We start from the raw sequence: 20,696 nt of genomic DNA, 5'->3' as shown, positions 1-20,696 counted from the left end.
CAATCAGGATTGGTGTAATGAGATAAATGCTTCTGAGGTATATCCAGGGAGGCGTATCCCATAGTGACATCCCATTGGAACAAATGCTGTGAATGAGAACTCTCTTTACCATGTCAGGAAACCACAGGCTACATTCATGGCAGCGTTCATTGTTGTTTCCATGGACACAGTGAATAATCCAACTAATTTTCAGTTCTTATTCGTAAAAGAGACAAAAACATGGGGGATAATGACATAGTATGACTTATTCAGTATGTCAAGGAAGGCATGATCAAGGCCGATGTTTAACAACCTGCGGCTTGTCTTTCATAATATATGTGGTCTGCCCAGTTTATCAAGTAAGATCACTTTGCATTTTTTCTATTCACCTTATGATCTATCACAGTTTGTTGACATGCACCAAGCAGGAACTACGCAGGTGACACTGTTCATAAACTGACTGTAAACAAGCAAAAGAACTGTTTGCTCATAGCAGTCATTTCCTGCTACGTAGCAGACATGACCACAACAAGAAGTCGACAGGGAGGGCTGCGGTGAAATGTTCAACACGTTTGCACAAGATGAATCAGTTGTGTTTGTCTCATTTGCATGTGATTTTTTTCAAATAACCCATATGATGAGAGAAGCAGATTGTCCCTGGGTATTTGATTGGTGTATTAATTAGAGTTTGAAGGCTTTGGCACCCATTAGCTGACCTGGTAGAGCAGGCAGCCCATGTACAAAGGCACTTTTTATGTTTGACAAATTGTATTTTTAACTGCTATTCCGAGAGTCAGTGCAACAAAATTTCATTCTAGTGCACTGGTTTTTACATGTGTCCTTGAATGACAATAAAGTATTCTATCTATCTACATTTTACCTTTCATTGAGAGATTCCACAGTGCCTTACAATTAGCCAAAAGCCACTGACACAATAACGGTGTCTACAGATATCTGACAGTTAATTTTAATGCGTTTTTAAGACCTGTTCAAGACACATTTTTAACCTAATTTAGGACATATTTTTGGACAAATCATGTTTAAAGGGAACTAATGTTTTTTTCAACCTGGGCCCTATTTTCTGATCTACTTTTGTCTAAATAAGTGATAGGGTGTTCAATATGTGACATTTCTCCAGTATGAAGCTACAGCTCGGAGAGGGAGCAGCAACAGGCAGAGGAACATGTCTGAATCCAGCTAAAGGTAAACACAGACGTTCATTTCTCCTTTCCGTTATGTTGTCAGATAATTATACTAACAATCCGAGCCTATCTGTGTGAAAAAAATGCACTTTTAGTCGACGTATTTTGACGTTGTTTGACGCTGTCTGAGTGCCCTATTATTTAATACAGCGCGCGCTCACGGGCTGCAGGCAGGTCAGCCTGAGCTTCGTACTGGAGAAATGTCACATATTGAACATCCTATCACTCCTTTAGACAAAAGTAGATCGGAAAATAGGGCCCAGGTTGAAAAAAACATTAGTTCCTGTTTAAGAACCACAGTTAAGCATTGCAGGCAGATAGTTTGTATGTGGTCTTGTGCAGAGCTATTATGTAGGAATATGGTGATTAGGATGAGTTGAGTCAGTCTACATTTTGCCAACAGGTAAGTGCAAGTATGAAGTAAAATGACATTATTAGTTTTTTCAAAGATTTGTAACATTAACATAGAAAGGCTTTATTAACTTTCACAAAAAGAAATTAAGAAAGGATAAATGAGATTAGATAAAATGTTTGTAGTAGTTGAGACCTCACAAATTAAAATTTAAGACGATTAAATTACTTTTAAGGCCTTTTTGTTGTGACATAAATTTAAGACATTTTAATACCTTAAGGACCTGTAGACACCCTGAATATGTGGCAAATGCAGCACAAATAAGGCTACAGAAGAATCATAATCATATGAAATTTGTCAGCTTTTATCTTTTGTCTTGAGGACTCGTACATCATAACATTGTTTTTATTTTTTCCTCACAGGTCCCAGCAGTGATGTGTGAGCAATCAAATAAACACTTTTACACAACTGCAGTGTTGTTTTGTTTTATGTAAATAACAAGTACACAGGTCTCTGTGAAGAACAGGGAGAAACCCACCATAAAATATTTATTTAAAAACAAAACAGTGCAATGCAACAGTTAGTACTACAAGGTACAGAGAAAGAAAACAAGCAATCCTCTCTAAACAGAGGATTTATCGTACAACTATTTGGTCACAAGCTTTTGGCAGGAACATGAGGGAATGAAAACGTTTAACAGAAATGATCGTTAATGGCAATGTGTTTCCCTTTTGTGTCAAACCAGCATTAACAGGAAGGCAGCACTTTAATGAGTCACAGCTCTGAAGCATGCCGCTTGGCAATGTTTGTACAGTCAGTTTAACAGCTTTAAACAGTACCTGCTGCCTGTGGAGAGCCTGCAGAATATTTCTGTCACACCCAAGAATGTCCTCTGGACGTATAATCATGAATAAAAAAATAAAAAGGAATGCAAAGTTACAGTAACAGATAAATTACTTGTACTAATATATCATTACACCTCCTAAAGAATGAAAGAGAAATGGCAAGAAAGTGAAGCTAACTGTCCTGACATCCTAAATAGCTGGTGTGATGATGTTACTGTTTCAAGTGGTAAAACGTATCGTTTAACGTAGCCTGAAATGAACACTTGAAGTAGATTTGAAATAAAATGATCCCTTGTGCATTTATACACACATTTCTAACACAAACAGAGATATTTGCTGATGGCTCAGTGAGTCTTTAACTCAACAGACAAAGGCACGACACAGCAGCAGTGTCATTATGGTGCTTATTAACAGAACCGCTGAAATGTGTAACAGACGTGTAGAAGTTTAAACAAAAAGTCTCTCACACTCATCCTGATGAGTTTGGTATCAAACGGATGTGTTTTCATCTTCAGATTACTTATCGTATGCAATGATGTAGAGGCCTGTCAGGCTGCGACGCGCCTGCTGTCGAGCGGTGACAGTTTCCAGCTCGATGAATGATAGCTAATTATAAGCAACATCCATTTCACCAAGAGTTACTGCGTGGTTATTTAAAAATATAAACTCAAATATTGATGGTTGTCAGCAGCTCTGAACAAAGCAGGTATTTTTCCTGCTCACAATGAATGAAATTATAATCAGTGTGATGTTTTGGGATGCAATATAAAAGTCTAGCTCAGCTCTAAAGTCGGTGTGATCAGTAGCTCACATAGAGAGAGAAATCCGTACACATTTATTCGCTGGTTGAGCTTGAGTTCCAGCAATGGTCTCCGTTGATGAGTCGGGGGAGGTTAAGGGTTGAAACCCGGGTTCTCTTGTTAGTACACGGCGGAATAGTACGCAGTCGTCTCCCGCTGCTCTCTCTTGGTCTGTTTCAGGAGGATACTGGCGCAGACCAGGGCAACAATCTGTCGTGCAGACACAGAGGGAGGAGGGGAAGTAAAGTGCAGAGATGCAACAAAGAGCGGTGTGGTGACCAACGTGCTTTCTGCTCCTTCATCACCTCCAAGATCAAACCAGCCACAGGATGAGTTAGTGTGAGACAGATACCAGCCCACGCTACCAATTTGCATGCAGCTACACAAAGAAACTCGTGTGGAACTAAAAAGGCAAAATGGTTAATGAGGAACAAGTTGAAGGAAAAATCCAACCCTGAATATGAATTCTTTAACTGTAGATATACAGATTTAAGGAATACTTCACCCTCCAAATGACCATTCATTCATTTATTTGCACTGCATTACTACCCTGGAAATCCAGAGTTCTCGTGAGAGCACAATTTGAATTTGCTCAGCGAGTCACTCTGGCGATCAGTAATGATGCTCATTACCCATGCCCTTGGAGCCGAGCTGCACCAATCACATCGGTGTATCTGATATAGGCGGGCCAGAGGCGAGCTAAATAGATGACGACAGCGCTGTGACGACAAAGTCCGGACGCAAGAAGGACGTTTTTGCTTTTTTCCCGACTGGATACGGCAAGAGTCTAATCTACCAGTTAGCTCCGCTGGTAGCGCTCTGGATACGTCACCCTGTGTATTGTTCTGATTGGTCGTAGTGTTATCCAATTGCGTGCAGTGATATTTTCAAATGCATGCTTGGTGCCGCCCCTTGAGTTGGGCCATTTGCATTACTCATAGCCAGACCCTAAATCTTTCTAGATTTGGGTCTGGATTTCCAGGCTACTGCATTACCATGCCGCCCTCCAAATGACGATTTGTATATCAATGAATCACCTCATGTTATCTATAAGTCCTATATCATAGGCAACTGGACTTGCTTGAGTTTCTTGAGGACATTTCGCGCCTTTGGTGCGGCGTCATTAGAACTGAAGAAGCCTCTTGGATGAGAGGCGAAATGTCTTCAAGAATCTCAGGTAAGTCCAGCTGCCTACGATACAGCACTTATGATTTCCATGACCTGGATGACTGAGAATCTTCACTAACACCTCATGTTACGTTGAATTTGAATGCCGGCATGATAGGGTTGCAGCGGTATACAAATTCCACTGTATACAGCAGTATGAAATTTGACAGTTACCATATAGTATACATTGGCTTATCTACAGTATTGAAAAAATGCAAGAGGACTGAGAATCTCACCTTTAGTTATTTTGAAAAGGGAGGCTTTTCACACACAATTACATTAAAATTTTTTGTCAGGTTTCAATTACAGTAATATGATATTTAGAAACCGCAATATTTTCTGAGACTCATACTGAAAAATTCTCACACCGTTCTCACACTGTTGCAACCTTACTCCACTGTGAAAGAAGAATCCAAAAACTGAAAACTCTCTCATTTTCACAACCATGGTTCGCGTCCTGTAGGCGATATTTTTGTGGGCGTGTTACACCAAAACCTGTTTCCCCCCGGCAATATTTTTGCAAGCGCACCGTTGCTGTGGCACCGCCAAGAACGATTGTGATTGGTTGAAAGAAATACAAGCAGCCAGGGCGTTTTTTTTCCTCCAATCTTAAAGTGAGAGTCGGCCCAGCCAGACCTTTCTTTTCTTGAGAAAGGTCTGGTGAGCGAGACTACATTTTTACAGTCTATGCTCAGTACTTCCCAAGCAGACAGCTCTTTTTGTCAGAGGACTGACCTGAAAGTGCTCTCTTCATAGCCAGAGTCCATTGACAAAAACTGTATTTGTACATCACTGAACACAGGAGCTGCTGGTCTACTGCTGCCTCTTTCAGTTAGTTTGTTTGTGTTATTTGGTGTTAGTTGAAATTTACCAAAGTCACACAATAACACAAACAAACTAACTGATCAATGCGGTGGTTGATCAGCAGCTCCTGTGTTCAGCTGTGTAAAATTACTGTTTTGTCAATGGAGTCTGGCTGAGACGAGAGCATAGATGAATTAAACTTTTAGCGCAGTTTCTGGTCAGAAAGCTCCGTCTGTTTGGGGAGCACTGAGCATACGACTGGATAAATGAGACTTCGATTATGCTACATGAGTTTTCGGAGTTTGTAAATGGATATTTGGACACAATGTTTTGATTATTCGTTCACAGGAAGCATGCAAGAAACCAATCCTCTTCACAAATTTGACAAAACACGGGATGGGTAATTGATACACAAATGGTCATTTTGAGGGTGAAGTATTTCTTTAAATATTAAAATAAATTAGGCTGCAAAAAAGCTGCTTTCTTCACTGGTGGGAAATCAAAAACAAACATTGCTTTCCAGCTAGTGGGGGAGAAGTTGTTACAAATATGTGCAAAAATGATTAGCTTAATAAGAGGTAATTGCTCTCTGATTAAAATGTTTCTGCGGTCATTTCCCCCACTGTAGCTGTGCTTGGAAAGTCGTGGAACATCAGCATTTGGCCGAAAATCTGTGTGAATATATGTATTTACTCCAAAAACAACGGCTCCAGTAGATATGGTGGTGTTGTGATAGAGCTGTAGGTTTTTAGGGTGGATTTTTCCTTTTAAAGGGAGCTGAAGACACGCTGCAGTGACCATGCAGCTAAGAGCTGAACGTGTTCAGCATGTGAAGAGAATGGATAAAAACTAAATGACAGTGCGTCGTGGAATAAAATCAAGAGCAGCATGAAAGTGAGAGTGAAAACCAGCAGGAGTGCACTAAGACTGAGCCACAGGGATGTTGGCCACAGAGAGAGGGGTGAAGACGACCGGGTCCTGGTTGGGGTAGGGGTAGGGGTAGGGGTAGGAGGTGGAGACAAATCCGTCAACCTGAGGTGGTTGAGGATTGGCCAGGTTTGGAGTGGATTGAGTCAGGATGATGTACTGAGATGATGAGGTGGCCTGATGGATCTTCTTGCTCAGAGTTGTGCTGCAAATCAGAGCTATGAACTTTAGGAACCAAAGCCGGGGAGAATGAAATAAAATTAAAGCAAGACAGGGGGATGAGTGTTGATTGAGAGAAAAGGGGGGGGGGGGGGGGGCAGAGTGATTAGGACACGGTTCTTCACTTCATCAAAAACAAAAGCAAAAGACAAAATAAGGCTTGTCTGTTTGCAAGAAACCCAACTGAGCTGTTTTTGATACTCACTGGATGCTGGATAGTTTAACATTGTGAACTGTGTTGTATGCAGTATAGATTAACGTCCACAGTACAGTTTAAATAATGCTAATTGTTTGGGTTTTCGGGGATGATCATTTTCAAGGCGCAATGAACAGGAAGGGTTGTGGTGAGGGTGGCTGGGAATGTGCTTTCATTTATAACAACACTAACAGTGTACAGCTACATTAGCAGCTATGTGAGACTGAACTTTGAGGAGTACCTTACCCACAAAATGACCATTTGTTTATCAATTACTCTCTGTGTGTTACCTTGAATTTGTTTTTCTCACATGCCTCCACGGTGAACGGAGAATCCAAAAAAAACATTCTTCGTGAACTGCAGTAATCGGGGTCCACTTTTAACAACAGCAAAACTTCCAAGACCCCAAGGCGTTCCCAGGCCAGATGAGATATGTAATCCCTCCAATGTGTTCTGGCTCTGCCCCGGATTCTCCAACCTACGGGACATGCCCGAAACACCTCCAACAGGCGGCACCCAGGAGGCAACACCCACCGGCTGCGTTTGCTGTGCAGAGCGCTGCAGCTCCACCGGAAGACATCTCAGTGCACCTCCATGATTAACATCTCCTCGTCCATGGTGTCAACGGGGTGAAATGACGTCTGAAAACCTCTGACCTGTTGACTTCAGGCCTGCCTCTGCCCATTATGACGTTTTCAAGGTGTAGTGCAGGGAAATATGATCCGCCGTGAACACTGTGTATTTTATTTTGAAAAATAACGGGACGTTTTATTTTGTTTCTGTGCACGGCTTCCTGCCCCGCATGATCTGCTCTGTGCTGAATTGCTGCGTTGTGCTCCGGCGTCCGGCAAAAATAGAAGTCCTGCATATCTGTTGCGGAGGGCTCCGGAGTGCCGCAGCTGAGACGGAGCCGGAACGCAGCGCAGCCGGTGGAAACACACACATTGACTAGAATTGAATCCTATCGGCTCTGCTGCCGTGCCGGAGTGCAGACGCAACCAACACGCATCTGGTGGAAATTGGGGTTAAGGCTGAGCCCAGTCACCCCACAGAGGAAACTCATTTCAGCCGGTTGTATCCACGATCTCCTTCTTTCCAGAGCTCATGACCACAGGTGAGGGTTGGGACGTAGGTGGACCAATAGCCTACGGGCTCAGCTCCCTTTTATCCCAGACGGTCCAGCAGTTCCATCTCACGCTCCATTCTACCCTCACTTGTGAACAAGACCCCGAGATACTTAAACTCCCTCGCTTGAGGCAGTAACTTTCTTCCAAGCCGGAGGGGGCAATCCACCGGTTCCTGCTCCTCCAAGAATCGCCACCGTAACATGGTGGAGGGGTTTGCGTGTCCCTGTGAACCTGGAAGCTGTGCCTCTAATAGGGTCTCCCAAGGCAAAGTGGTCCCAGGGGAGGGCCAGACTAAGAGTGATTCAAGAAGACCTTGATGACACAGCACATTTGGACTTTGAGCACCTCACCTGGTATAAAAAACGAGGTCTTCTTCACAACTTGTATTTGCTTACTTGAGTACTTTCCTTAATGAGTTGTGAGAGTTTGTAATGTTGGATGTTTTGGTATAGTTTTGCTGCTGTTCACATTTTTTGGATTTTCCGTTCACAGTGGTGGCAAGAAAAGTTTTCTTCACAGATCCAAGGTAACACACACACAGTGAGTAATTTATATACCAATGGTCATTGTGCAGGTGAAGTATTCCTTTGAGACAACAGTGCTTTAAGCAGGGACAATGTTTGCCATGGTCACTAATTTAGCCTGTGGATTACATGAAATATGGTACAGACCTCGTATGACACTGTCACATGTCTAAAGATTCTACGACCTCATGTTGTGTCAATCACCTTTGCACACTGACTCAGAAACCTTCGTGTGTCAAATTTTTCAAAACAGGTTACATTTTTTCAGCAACCTTCAAAGTTCAAAAAATGTGGCGGCGGTACACATCCACAGCAAGAGGAGGGAACGAGTCGCACCATTTCCTTTCATAACTCAGATAGCCTGCTTTCAACAGGTTAGAGGAGGACGCGGACCGCACACACAGAGACAGAAGGAGCGACGGTGTGGAGACAGAGAGGGAGGACAGCTCAGACCCTTCAGCTGCGGTGCCAAGTGCAAGACGGGGAGAGAGCACCGACAGCCAGGGAGGTAACTCAGATGTAGAGAAGAGAGTGAGGACATGTGTCTTTTCATTTTGTCTCATGCTGCAAATTTTCGCAACGAATCCAAAAATGTAACGCATCTGGGTCAGGGTGCACGATTTCTGTGCTGAACGTTTCTGTGCATATGAAAAAACTGTGTCAGTGTGCAAAGGTCTTAAGTCTTGGTGTGAAACGTTTGAATGTAGAATCAGCCAATCAAAGCACAACAAGGCAAATGATCTGTATCTGGCCTCTACACAGTTCAGTAGCATCTTAGGTACATCTCTGCTCTCATCGATGTTCTGTTGCACTTGACGCTGAACTGCACTGATTGATTCTTAATTTAAACACGTGGTTCTAAAGGCCAAACAGCAAAAAAAATCAAAATGCAAATTAATGTTTTTGTTTGGTAAATAATCTTTTTTTTTTTTTTTTGCTCATCAGCCTATTTCACCGAAAACCTTAACTTCATTTATGGCATCCAAGTATAGACACGCAACACATTTCCTTACCAGAAGAGCTCCAGTTCCAACAAAGAGGCCCATCACCAGTGACGCTTTGCTGTCTAAGACCGTTGCGATGGTCACAGGACAGCTCTGTGGGGAAAACCAAGGAGAAACTGTTAGTGCCCTTTGTAGTGTAGCTGACCCACAGTCTACAGAGCACAGCTGTTCAGTTTCCAGTAGTGGGAACAAGAAGGGTTCATTTATTCAGTCACTGTATATTATACTAGTGTACTAAGAACACTTCACATATATTCCAGCTTCATTTCTTGGCACTAACTTACGTCCATCTTGAAGTGCTCAAAGAACCCTGCTGGGTCAGGACAGGTCTTTTGAACCACCTCAACCATCTTGACTCCAGTCAGTCCACAGCAGTGAAGCTACAGAGGAGAGAGATGAAGGGAAGATTAATTACACATCATATTTAATGCTTTACTTTATTTCATCAATATGGAGCTCTAAAGTGAGGGCACACAGCCTCACAGCATGAGGGTTGCTGGTTCAATCCCAGGGTGGGGGAGCCCTTCTGTGTGGAGTTTGCATGTTCTCCCCGTGTCAGTGTGGGTTTCCTCCAGGTGCAGGTGTGTCCGTAGGTGTGAATGTGAGTGTGAATGGTTGTCTGTCTCTATGTGTCAGCCCTGTGACAGTCTGTTGACCTGTCCAGGGTGTACCCCGCCTTCCACCCAATGTCAGCTGGGATAGGCTCCAGCCCCCCATGACCTCTAACAGGATAAGTGGATTACGGAAAATGAATGAATGAGGAGCTCTAACATGTTAAAGAAGTGTCTACCATATGTAAATTATTGCAGAGAATAAGCAACAAACATTTATGTTACTTTTGTTCAGAAAGATAGTCTTCACAAGTAAACACCACTTTTAGGATTTTTGAGGCCTAAATGCAGCAACCAGAACTACAAAACTAATGTTGGGCTATTAATGAACTACACCACAGTTGCATTCAACATTACAAGGTTGTAAAGCCGCCTTCTGCATGATGACGTTCTGTAGTCTCATTGAGCCACTTGTTAGCAAACGTCTTTTTAAGACATGTAAAAGCTTTGTTCACATTTTTTTGGTGTAGAAGAAACCGTGAAAGTCTCTTCAGCTTGGTTTAACCACAGACCTTTTTTCATCTAACCAAAAACCCATTGACTTTGAGACGAGATAACAGAGAGGGCTAAAATGCTACCTCAGGTTTTTGGACTCTGTTATTTTATCATTCTTATTTTTGCAGAAGTTTTGTTTCGTTTTGTAGAACTTCAGCCTTATTTTACAACAGGTGTTATTTTACTACTACTACTTTTTCCAAGTATTCATGCCACTTTTTGTTTCATAATGTCACTTTTCACTTTCACGTTGTCACTCGTTACACAGCCCCTGCCTTTTAAATGACTGAGATCAGCAACTGCTACCAGATGTGGACAGTTAGCACCTGTTAGCTGGAGCAACAACGATGTCAGAGTTACTCTGAATCAACTATCGAGCAGCTGACTCAAAAACAAAACAAAAAAAGAAGCAGCAGCGGAACATTTCTGCAAACTGGGGGGACAGTGAGCTCCAGGAGCACCTTGGAGGAGAGGGCGAGCTTAGCCGCCATATTACAGGGGTGGTAAATTAGTGTTATCACCATTGGTATTGTTTAGAAGATGCTGCCGGCCTGTATGTTATGTGTCACACCAGAGACAGACGCTGTTGTGTTACACGACATGCCTCTTTGGCTTCTGGGATGCAGACTTGCTTTCTAAAATCACACACTTGGTGTTTGGTTCTGTGTAAAAATGCAAAGGCAGCATCAAGAACCATTTTATAACGGCCCTATAGAGTGATCTCTGCGTAAAAAGGGTTGCAGTTTTGATAAAGGTGGGAATGTCGTGCCATTATCCTGCCTCTCCACGAAGGCCTTAAGTTTGGCTTTTTGACTGTCGCCATCTTGGATTTTTGATGCCAGAAGCAACCATATTTGGACAAGAGTATTATATAATTGGTAAATTATATGACCAACCCACCCTGACAGTTTACATGACCAAAACCGTTTGTGTGCTACACTGTAAACATGTTCATTACTGCTGTAAATTTGGCCATTTTAACATGGGGGTCTATGGGGATTGACTCGCTCAAGGCCTCAAGTGGCCATTAGAGGAACTGCAGTTTTTGACACTAACACACATTTTAACACAATATTCATATGATTATCTGTTTTATAGTTAGTATAGATATATACAGATATATAGTCTTTTTTGTAATTTAATATTGAACACCTCAGAGTTCCATATCACTAAAACTTTGGTACACAAGTTGAAAAAAACAAACTTAAGAACACATTAAGTCAAACTGTGGATTTTATAAAATAGGAAACAAGGAAATAGTTTGCTCTTACCGTGTTGTGAAAGAATGTGAGAGCGGCACCAATGAATGGGTCTCCTCCTCTGGTCACATACAGACCGTACAGACTGGTGTAGAACTCGGCGATCGTCAAGCCAAACTTAATAATAAAAATGAAAGCACAATATCATGATTTAAGTATATTTACAGATTAATTATTTTATTTTTGACTATTTTTTTATCCTATTTTTGTGTTCCTTTCTTACCTCATCCCTGTTGGAGTAGGCGAGCACTCCAACAATAACTTCAGTTAACGCTAGAATGGACAGAAGGGCCGAAAACTGAAAGAAGAAGAGGTAAATAAACCTAATTATAACATCTTAAAGGTACAGGTTAAAAAACTGATAATTACAAAGGAACAAATAAACAACAAAACGCAAAACATTTTCTCCATCTAATATGCATAATGGGCATCAAAACACAGATGTGCTAATATATTATATGTTTTTATTTAAACCCGTAGGAAGAAAGCTATGTTACATTACATAGCTATGTTGCTCCTATTTCGTTACGTCCTGGTAACCAGGAAGTGCTTTTATTTTGGAGAGACTGAAGACAAAGAGGTTGCAGACGGAAACTGACAAAGGTAAACGGTGTAGTAACATTAGTAGGATAGAAAATAAAGAAGTAACAAGGATGAACGGGGAGAGTTTAACAGACTTTAGCGCCAGTCGAGAGGGCAACACGTTATCTGTATTAAATTGTTGCTAACTGTCTGATAATTGTATGTTTTGGTATAATTGCTAACTTTCTAAGCTAAGTTTAATGCATTGTTTTGTTGTCTGTTTAATTTCTGTTCAGCTCTTACGTTAGTCGATCGAGTTAATTGGAAACGGTATAAACTGCCTTCGACCATCAGTCCAGACTTGTATTGTAGACTTGTAAACAAATGTAATAATTATGTTTAGTTTATGATCACCTACTGTTGTTAGTATCTTAAAATAAGGCGTGTATATCTACATAGGGAGCAGTTCCTTGATTATGGAAATCACCATGTTGTACCGCCATGTTTCTACTGTAGCCCAGAATGGACAAACCAAACACTGGCTCTAGATAGGGCCATTTGCATTTTTGTGTCGGCCTCAGTAGTCGGCAGGCCCTCTGCAATGAGCCGAACATTGATTTTTAATGTGCATTAGAGAAACACTGATTTGTAAAGTGAAACTGTTTTTTTCAGTGTTTTTACTGGTTTAAATCATCAGGTCTGTTTGTTTGTTGAGGAAGAGACCTCTGGATAATTCGGTTCCCAGTAAAAATCTCATAGTGGCCGTTTCAACACACCAAAGTTCCTTGATTGAACAAAGTTCAACCAAGTTTATTGAGAATTTAAAAAAAAAAATTTCAAAAATGCAGGCATAGTCATTCCAGAAATTGAGCATAGCGTTAGTTCAGGCAGGAAACGATGTCAAGCTCAGCTCACATCCCAGCTACAGCTCAGCTGATCTCAAGCAGCCCAGTCAACTGATGAAGCAGCTGATTGATGAAAGGGAGTCAGCTGATAGATCACATGATTCCTTTCTATGCAACCAATTGGCAAATCTCATTCAGGGTGCCCTGTTTAAACTGCTCTGGCCTGCCTACTGTTGCTACTTCCTCTGCAAGCCGCTTTGCAACCCACCTCCACCCCAGCTCCTCGTTTTCAGGCTGTGTCTGACTTTCTGACTTATCAATGTCATTTCTGTTTGTCATTGATGCTGCTCTGTTCTCTTCCCGGGGGGGGTCTTTGCTGCTGCTCTTTCTGCCTTAGGCTTTCCATGTAGGCACATGGAAGGGCAGAGAGGTGTGCTTTCCCTGCCTTTACTTTCCATGTAGGCGCATGGAAGGTTTTAGGGGTCTGCTCTCTCCGTCTTAGGCGTTCTGCGTAGGCCTAGGAAGGGCAGAGAGGCCCCAGAACAAAGCCATGCCACCATATATAATACTGCAAATGGAAATAAAGTTCTCTTTGACTAAAGTGGTCCTGACTGAATAACATCTCGTATGGTCCCCTACCAACTTCTACAAATTTTCTCACCATATTACCCGTTATTATAAATTTTACCACTGCATAAAATGGTCAAAAAGTTATTACGATCCAAACCAACACAGACTTCATGTCGTCTTTATGCACAACGTTGTCAACAATCTCCTTTTGTCATGGACACTTAACTGTCTTACGGCACCATACCTGCCGTAAATAACTTATGCCTGTTTTCTAACACATAAGTAAATATAAACATAACCATAGCATAATCCACTACTATACACTATTCAAAGTATGCAGAAACAGTTGAGCAAACTTAAATAATCGCAGAACCTGCATGGTATTTCATATCAGACATTTTTGTGGCTCTTGCACCTCCTGAACATTGAACATTGAAGGAATCCTAACCAGGAGTTTGAGCTGGTTGCAATCTGCAGCCCTCACTGCTAGATGCCACTAAATCCTACACAATGCTCCTTCAAGTAAATTCACGACAAGTTTTACCATGTTTGTTGACCTGTTTCCGTAAAGAGACCCAGCTACAACAGTTGCAGCATCAATCCAAAGAACATAAATGACTCTAAGAAGCTGTTTCCTCAATCAAAGGGGCCTCAGTGATCTTCTTCCTCCATAAAAGCTTTTTATCTGAGTTGCTTCTGATCTGAGGATAATTCAGCTTCAGGTTAAAACCTCCTGAACAATGAACACTGAAGGAATTCTAACAGGGAGAAGTTTCAGCTGGTTGCAGTCTAATGCGCCTAAATCTTACACACTGGACCTTTTTGTTGCTGTTCAAATGTCCTTGCTGTGTTACATTTCTATGTTGCAAATGGGTCAGAGCTTGTTTCTTCTGACAGCACACAAACCAGCTCAGTTTCCTGCCGCTGTGCTATGTAACAGTTTAGGAATGCACTGAACTTTCATACAAGGACACTGGGATCAGGCCATGAGATAAAACTGGGAATTACCACTAAACAGGAAATCAAAGGGAAAAGACTGAGGAGGAGATTGTAGATATTTTAACTCATTTGTGCGTGTTTGATTTTGCAGCATATTTTAACCCTGCAGCTTGATAGTTAATTATAACCACAATGACAGGAAATGAGTGACAAATGGAGACAAAGATCCAGAGAGCTCACCCGAGACAGAGCTGTGAGTAACTTCAGGATCTTTTTATATTACCCGTCCCTCCCTCACATCCATCAGTTTATAGCCGGTGTGCTGTGGGGGTTTCACAACAACAACATGAAACCAAGAACAGTTTCGATATTCTGTGGTTACGAATCGTGTCTAGTCTAATCTACGTCAGCAGGTTTCAGGAAGTGAAGTTAGATGATATTGAAGCACAGTAATTAAATCATTTAAGCAGAAATTGAAGAGATACAGTGGTACCAAGAGACAGCAGACACTAAGACTCAAAGCTCCTTCATATTACTTTGACCATTTGCACTTGAAAAGCATAAGCACTGAACCTTAGGGAATGACTTATTTACAGTTAAGTTCATATTAATTTAAGCTGCAAAAGCAAACAAGTGATCTCAGCACAACTACAAAGAACAAAAAGGTCCCTGGAAAGTACAGAAATGTGAGTTCAGATGTGCAGTTGGTCTTATCTGTTAGATAATTCTTAACACTTGGCCTTGAATGGAGAACTGGCAGAAAGCACTTCACCAGTCTTTTAGGCTGCTTTCAGACCTAGAGTTGTCTCGCTTTGGTCTGAATCAGGGACTAATTTTGTCACAAAGTTGTATAATTGCCTAGAGTTGGTTCGTGTTCTCACGGCAGCATTTACAAGCGGACCAGATCAAATGCCTTGTGCGAGAAAGCTGCTCTTGATTGGTCAGAATTTCCATGTGGGGAAAATCCAGGAAGTAAAGCAAATGTTGAAGAAGAGTACACTTGCAAGATAAATGTGACACTTTCTAATGTCACAATGGAGGGACAACTACGCAGGTTGATTTTAGCGCTGCTCATCGTGGACTATACTGACCACCTCTTCAAGAAGGTCTCGGTCCAGTTGTTTTGGTGCACAACAGAGTGCGATTGCTTTGCTCACATCTGCCCAAAACGAGCTGCACTTAGGAAGCAGATGAACTTGAGTTCAATTGAACCTGCCAAACAGGGCAGGTGTGAAAGCACCAGTAAAACAGCCCCCCCTCAATTATTTATGGTCTACTTTCTGATCCTTTGAAAAAGTCATAATCTGTTTGGAAAAAGATCCATAAAACTTTATTTAAGACCTGTTAACTCAATGAACTTGTGTCTGTTGTGTGTAAGATTGGCCCATTTTTACACCTGGTATATTTACATGCATCTTGAGTGGTGGGATCACAAATAGACGGCTCTAAGTAGCAGTGTGATGGCACCAAAAGCGTCCTCAATGTGTCTTGAGATCTAATCGTTCAGACCACATTCAGAGGTGGTCTGGCTGCATATGGCCACATTCCCTCAGCAGTGTGTTTGCTAATTGGTTGGCAGTGTTTGCTTTTGCCTCCCTGGCAGTGGGAGAGATGTGCGTGGCCTGCAGCACAGAGCAGTGATCATCATCTGTGTGCTACATCACCATGGACTGCCATGCACACTACATGCTCACGCCTGTTAATGACGCTGTTGGCAAAGCAGTAATGATTGTGCTAAGTGGCTAATGGGCATGTAGCTACTTCCATGTTTCAGATGATACGTCATGTTTGTAGTCGACCAATGAAGATGAGTTTACATATCACCTTGGGTTCGTCCTTCACCTTCTCAAAATGATCCCACACTTTGGATTTCCTGCCCGACATGTTATTAACTAGCCTGTGGAATAACTGCAGGTACCAGCCCTGGAAATTAGAGGCCGTGCAGAGCTGATCTTCTTCCAGGAGCTGTTTAGTGTGTAGGCCTATCGTCTGTGGGACAAGTGTAAAGCTCTGGGTAGCCCTGCACTAACATGATCAACCTTTCCGTATTTATCAGACTGAATATTTACAGAAGAAGGGAAAGATATCTGTCGGCTGTGATTAGTTTGTAACCTGACTCCTGTCTGACTGCTGCCACTTCCTGTGTCTGTCCTTTCAAATTAAATTCCCACATGGTCCAGTCATATAGGTTTTGATTTATTTTGACCAGGCGCAGCTCCTAATAGAGTTTCATGTTGTTGTTTTTTCCTGGTTCTTGATCTTAAAAGACAAAAACAGACACATTGGTTCATACTGTTGTTCTGCTTTCAGTCAGGTTTGATGTTTCAAACTGTTGAGCTGTTCTGAAACATCACATCTGCGTAACTCACCCACGTCACCTTAGCGTGTCTGTCTGTTGATGAGGAGGCAGGGTGAGCACAGCAGTGTCTTTATTATTATGTGAGGCCTCCTATCGATGCTAGTTTGGGGAACTGAAGTTATTTGGCTCTTGTGCAGAGAAACTTTTGTAAGCCTCTTTGATACCGCATGTGTGGCATTGCAAGCGTGCAGGCAGACACGCTGCCTTCACAGTAACTCGGTGACCACAGAACTGAGAGAGTGCTGGCACACTTTATTTCCAGACATGGTGAAACTTATTCTGAGGTAGAAATATCAGCTTTCCTCAAATCAAAGATTTTCCAGATAAACCCATTGTTAGCTGTACACTTCACAGCTAGTGACAGTGCATCCATTGTGCAAGGCTGGCTGTTGTAATCACACAGCAGGGAAAAAAATATTTACAAGGAAGTTACTATGTGAGGACGCCTTACCACTTGCAGAGCACATCTCTTCTCGTTGCAGGCGCCGTAGTCTCCGAACACCACGACAATCAGCATCACTGAGCCCAGAGCTATCAGTATCGTCACAACTGATACATTAAAAAACAAAAGAGACACAAACAGATCTGTGAGTGAAAATGTTTCAGCGGCAAAAGATCTTTATGCATTTATTTTAGAGAAATGACACAAATGTTTTGTAGCATGTACTGACTCATGACAAATGCACTTGAGTTGAGTTCCTGCACTTGGAAGATGGGTCGGGTGCTGTCGCTGAACCTCAGCCACAAGCCGAGGCCCAGGAAGACGAACCCCACCACCTGCCAGACCACAGAAAGAAAGAATAACACCACAGCTCAATGTGCAGACCAACAACATTTCTCGTTACCTGGTTTCACATCTTCAAATTGGTCACTTTTTACACAGTTGAGTCAGATGTGATATTTTCAGCGAATACGTGAGGATGAACCTTTACTTATATTGTGTAAGAAAACAGGTGGCATGTAGCCGACCCACAAAATAATCTATCAGAGAACAAAGTCCAGAGTGAGACCAGTGCAGACAGCTAGGTAAACACATGTCAAACCAGAATACACAGACAAACACAGTGCAACAAGACAGTGCACCAACAGCACAAAGGAGCAGGTTAAAATGAGGAGTGTGTAAATAGGTGCCATCTCTCGTTCTGTTTCTTTCATGCTGTTGGGTCGCAGCCAGAGCTGGTATTCAGCAGAAACGAAACCTAACAGGCGCCAACTGAAACGACAAGACAGCTCCTTGTCTGACCTACAAACAGAGGAGAGATGGATGACAGCCACGCTCAGGTTTAATTAACGATCTCTTACCAAAAAATGTCTTCAGCAGAAGTAAAAGTCACCTATTAGAATATTACTTGAGTAGAAGTCTTCAATATAAATTAATAAATATTTAATATTTACTGTACTTAAGCACAGGGTGTCTACAGGTCCTTAAAAAGTCTCAAAGTGTCTCAAGTTTTCTTATATAAGGCCTTAAATTGTCTTAAATTCAGATTTGATGGGTCTTAAATATTTCCTGTCTCACAATTTCTCCAGCCTGACAGACCCACTGACAGTTTACGATCATTGGACAGATCGAAGAACTGCAATAAAAAGCATTTATGACAGCGATGAGATTTTGTTTTTACATTAAACACATCAAACTTAAACTCACCCAACTGTTGTCATTTTTCCGTACTCTTCAATTTGAACTGACATCAGTGTGTTTACTTGGAACTTACACATATATATGATGTGTATTTCCATTGCAAGTTTGGTCTTTAAAGAGGCAACAGATAGCATCTTTTCCTGAATATATCATTATGTAAATAATGTGGGTTGCACAGGGTAGTGGCCACAGTAAAATCAGACTATCAGCGTTTACATAGGTTACTTAGTGGCTGTGTAATAAGCTTCTGCCACCGGTGCTGAAATTTTGCGGAAAAAATCTGTTTTACGGCAGGAAATGCTTCATGTATTGCGAAACTGGTCGGTCAGCCAATCAGGGACTGGAGCGAGTCCTTATGAGGAGTTGGGCATGAGATAGTTGAGTCACGAGCACAATGGCAGACGGACAAAGTTTCGAAACAAGTGAAAAACGGCCTAGCTCTGTCTGTGGAGGCAAAGAAGAACAAAAAGGAGAGTGATAAAAGAAGAGGAAAAACAAGAGTAAACCTCAGTCTGGTTTCAAAACCGATGTCCAGCTAGCTTTCTTTCTAATGGATCAGTAAGTAACGCGGCTAAATGTTAGCTAGGCGAGAGAGGACTGTACTGTACTGGCTGCTAGCTCATTCCTAGCTGGCCAGCATCGCAAATCGCCGCAACCAGGGAGCGAGTAGCGAGTGTTGGTCGGCTGACATCCTCGTTGCCATTCTACGGCAGCCCTCGGACAGTGATTTATGAATTATGAATAATGGAGCCTACATCACAGACGAAGAAAACAATTTCTTTTTACAGTTCAATAATTAATAATAAATGTATTTATATAGCACTTTTCAAAACAGATGTTACAAAGACAATAAAAACAAGTAAAAATATACCCACACCTATGCCCATGTAGACGATAGTATCTCATCAGGAAGTGCATTCCACAGTTTGGGAGCCCTGATGGCAAAAGCCTGATCCCCTCTAGTAAAAACATGTCCTACAAACAGCCACAGCTACAACAGCTGTGTGTGTGTGTGTGTGTGGGTGGGTGGGGGGCGGAAGTGAAAGTGAAAGGGGTTTTTTAATAAATGCAGTCAGGGGTGGACAAAATACCTGAAAAACCTGAGTTAAGTTTATTTACTTTATAAAGTGCAGATATCTTAATGCACACCTTAAACATGGAGCGTACATTACACTTGACGGGATGAGGAAGCCTTTTTCCACAGTTTAAAGGATTTAGAGAACAAAACCCAGTTTGTCCTTCCCTCCCTCCTCCCTTACTTCCTTCCCTATTTTATAATAAGTAACTAAGACATTTGGGGACAATGCAGTGCAGTAACGGTGAAAGTTGACAAATATAAATACTCAAATAAAGCACATGTGAAGGGACGCTTCTTCACCTTCTCTGGAAGTGTCATATATGAATATAATAAAAAACATGACCCGGACTAACTTTGAGTTCTGCCAGAGGCTGTGTGTTCAGTGACCCCATAATGGCGTCCCACACCAGTATAATGGTGGGAAATTATTATAATGAGACACTGGAGGAACCAGGTGAGCGATCTTTAAGGGATGGATCACAGAGCTGGCAAAAGTTGCATCATATGAACAAGTCTCTTTCAGTTTTGAATCAAGACGCCATGTGCCTGGTGCTCTGTTGCACATCTGTTTGTAGATCAGAGTAGTGTATGTGCATGTATTTGATTTATTTACACTTGGTGAAACTGTTTATATTAGAAAAAAGCAAAAAAAAGTTCAATAAAATATTAATAATTTTTTCCTCTCATATCTTACAAAAACTTTCCTATATTTGAATTTGAATAAACTGCGTGTTTTTTCCCCCAAATTCAGCAGTTTCACTTTTGACACTTACCGCAAAGATGATGTTGAAGATAACGAGGGTGTATTTGCAGAAGAGGCCACATCCATCCAGTGCCATGATGATCACCGAGTTGTTGTGCTGCGTGTGTTTGTGAGGTCTGTAAATGTGTACACAATAAACAAATGACATCATCACTTGTGCAGACCGTCTGCGGCACGCGACATCAAAACATTCACACATACTCAAACCTGTAAAGGTTTTATTTGACATGTAAATGTCGTATTAAGCAGCAGCAAAAATCTTAATGGCGCACTTCGTTTTAAAAATATATAATTAATTCATATTGCAGCCGAGCTACAGACACTAACCACAAACTACATAAATACCTGGTTGATCAAAGGCTCTCGCGCTCTGTGTCCTCGCGCAGTTTCAGTGGTGAAACATCCACAGATTTCACATTGAGCTGCTGCTTATACAGTCCCGACATGCGTCATGCCCCGCCTCTCTG

At 41.8% G+C, this 20,696-nt stretch overlaps 2 protein-coding genes across 3 annotated transcripts in view; one reads left to right on the top strand and one right to left on the bottom strand.

Moving 5' to 3' along the window:
- LOC126406166 (uncharacterized) overlaps positions 1-2,458 on the top strand; it is a 24,149-nt gene extending 21,691 nt beyond the window's left edge. Inside the window, exon 14 of the mRNA XM_050070342.1 lies at positions 1,956-2,458. Coding sequence (XP_049926299.1) covers positions 1,956-1,975 — 20 coding nt within the window. The 3' untranslated portion in view covers positions 1,976-2,458. The remainder of the gene's footprint in view (positions 1-1,955) is intronic.
- zgc:65811 (uncharacterized protein LOC393524 homolog) lies at positions 2,046-20,696 on the bottom strand. Of its 2 annotated transcripts, none has more exons than XM_050069067.1 (9): positions 20,575-20,696; positions 20,240-20,345; positions 17,418-17,523; positions 17,198-17,295; positions 11,735-11,809; positions 11,524-11,628; positions 9,431-9,526; positions 9,156-9,239; positions 2,046-3,388 (listed from the first exon to the last, which is right to left on the bottom strand). In XM_050069067.1, exons 2-9 carry the CDS (start codon positions 20,303-20,305, stop codon positions 3,299-3,301), a joined length of 720 nt encoding a protein of 239 aa, XP_049925024.1. In that variant the 5' UTR covers positions 20,306-20,345; positions 20,575-20,696; the 3' UTR covers positions 2,046-3,298. The 2 variants fall into 2 exon arrangements, with proteins under 2 accessions (XP_049925024.1, XP_049925023.1); XM_050069066.1 differs by having other exon boundaries at positions 2,046-6,301; positions 20,575-20,691.

The sequence above is a fragment of the Epinephelus moara genome, chromosome 18 (genome assembly GCF_006386435.1).
Source record: "Epinephelus moara isolate mb chromosome 18, YSFRI_EMoa_1.0, whole genome shotgun sequence".
In the NCBI taxonomy this organism is placed as follows: Eukaryota; Metazoa; Chordata; class Actinopteri; order Perciformes; family Serranidae; genus Epinephelus; species Epinephelus moara.
Note: the sequence above shows the minus strand (reverse complement) of the source record. Positions and strands in the feature narration are given on the sequence as shown.

Bases quoted from the DNA above. Each gene is read 5' to 3' on its own strand.
- zgc:65811 (XM_050069066.1), bottom strand. From the start codon at position 20,305: ATGGCACTGGATGGATGTGGCCTCTTCTGCAAATACACCCTCGTTATC. The intron at 17,296-17,417 runs GTCAGTACATGC...TTAATGTATCAG, and splicing joins CTCAAGTGCATTTGTCATGA to TTGTGACGATACTGATAGCT. The intron at 11,810-17,197 runs GTAAGGCGTCCT...TTCTTCTTTCAG, and splicing joins AGAGATGTGCTCTGCAAGTG to TTTTCGGCCCTTCTGTCCAT.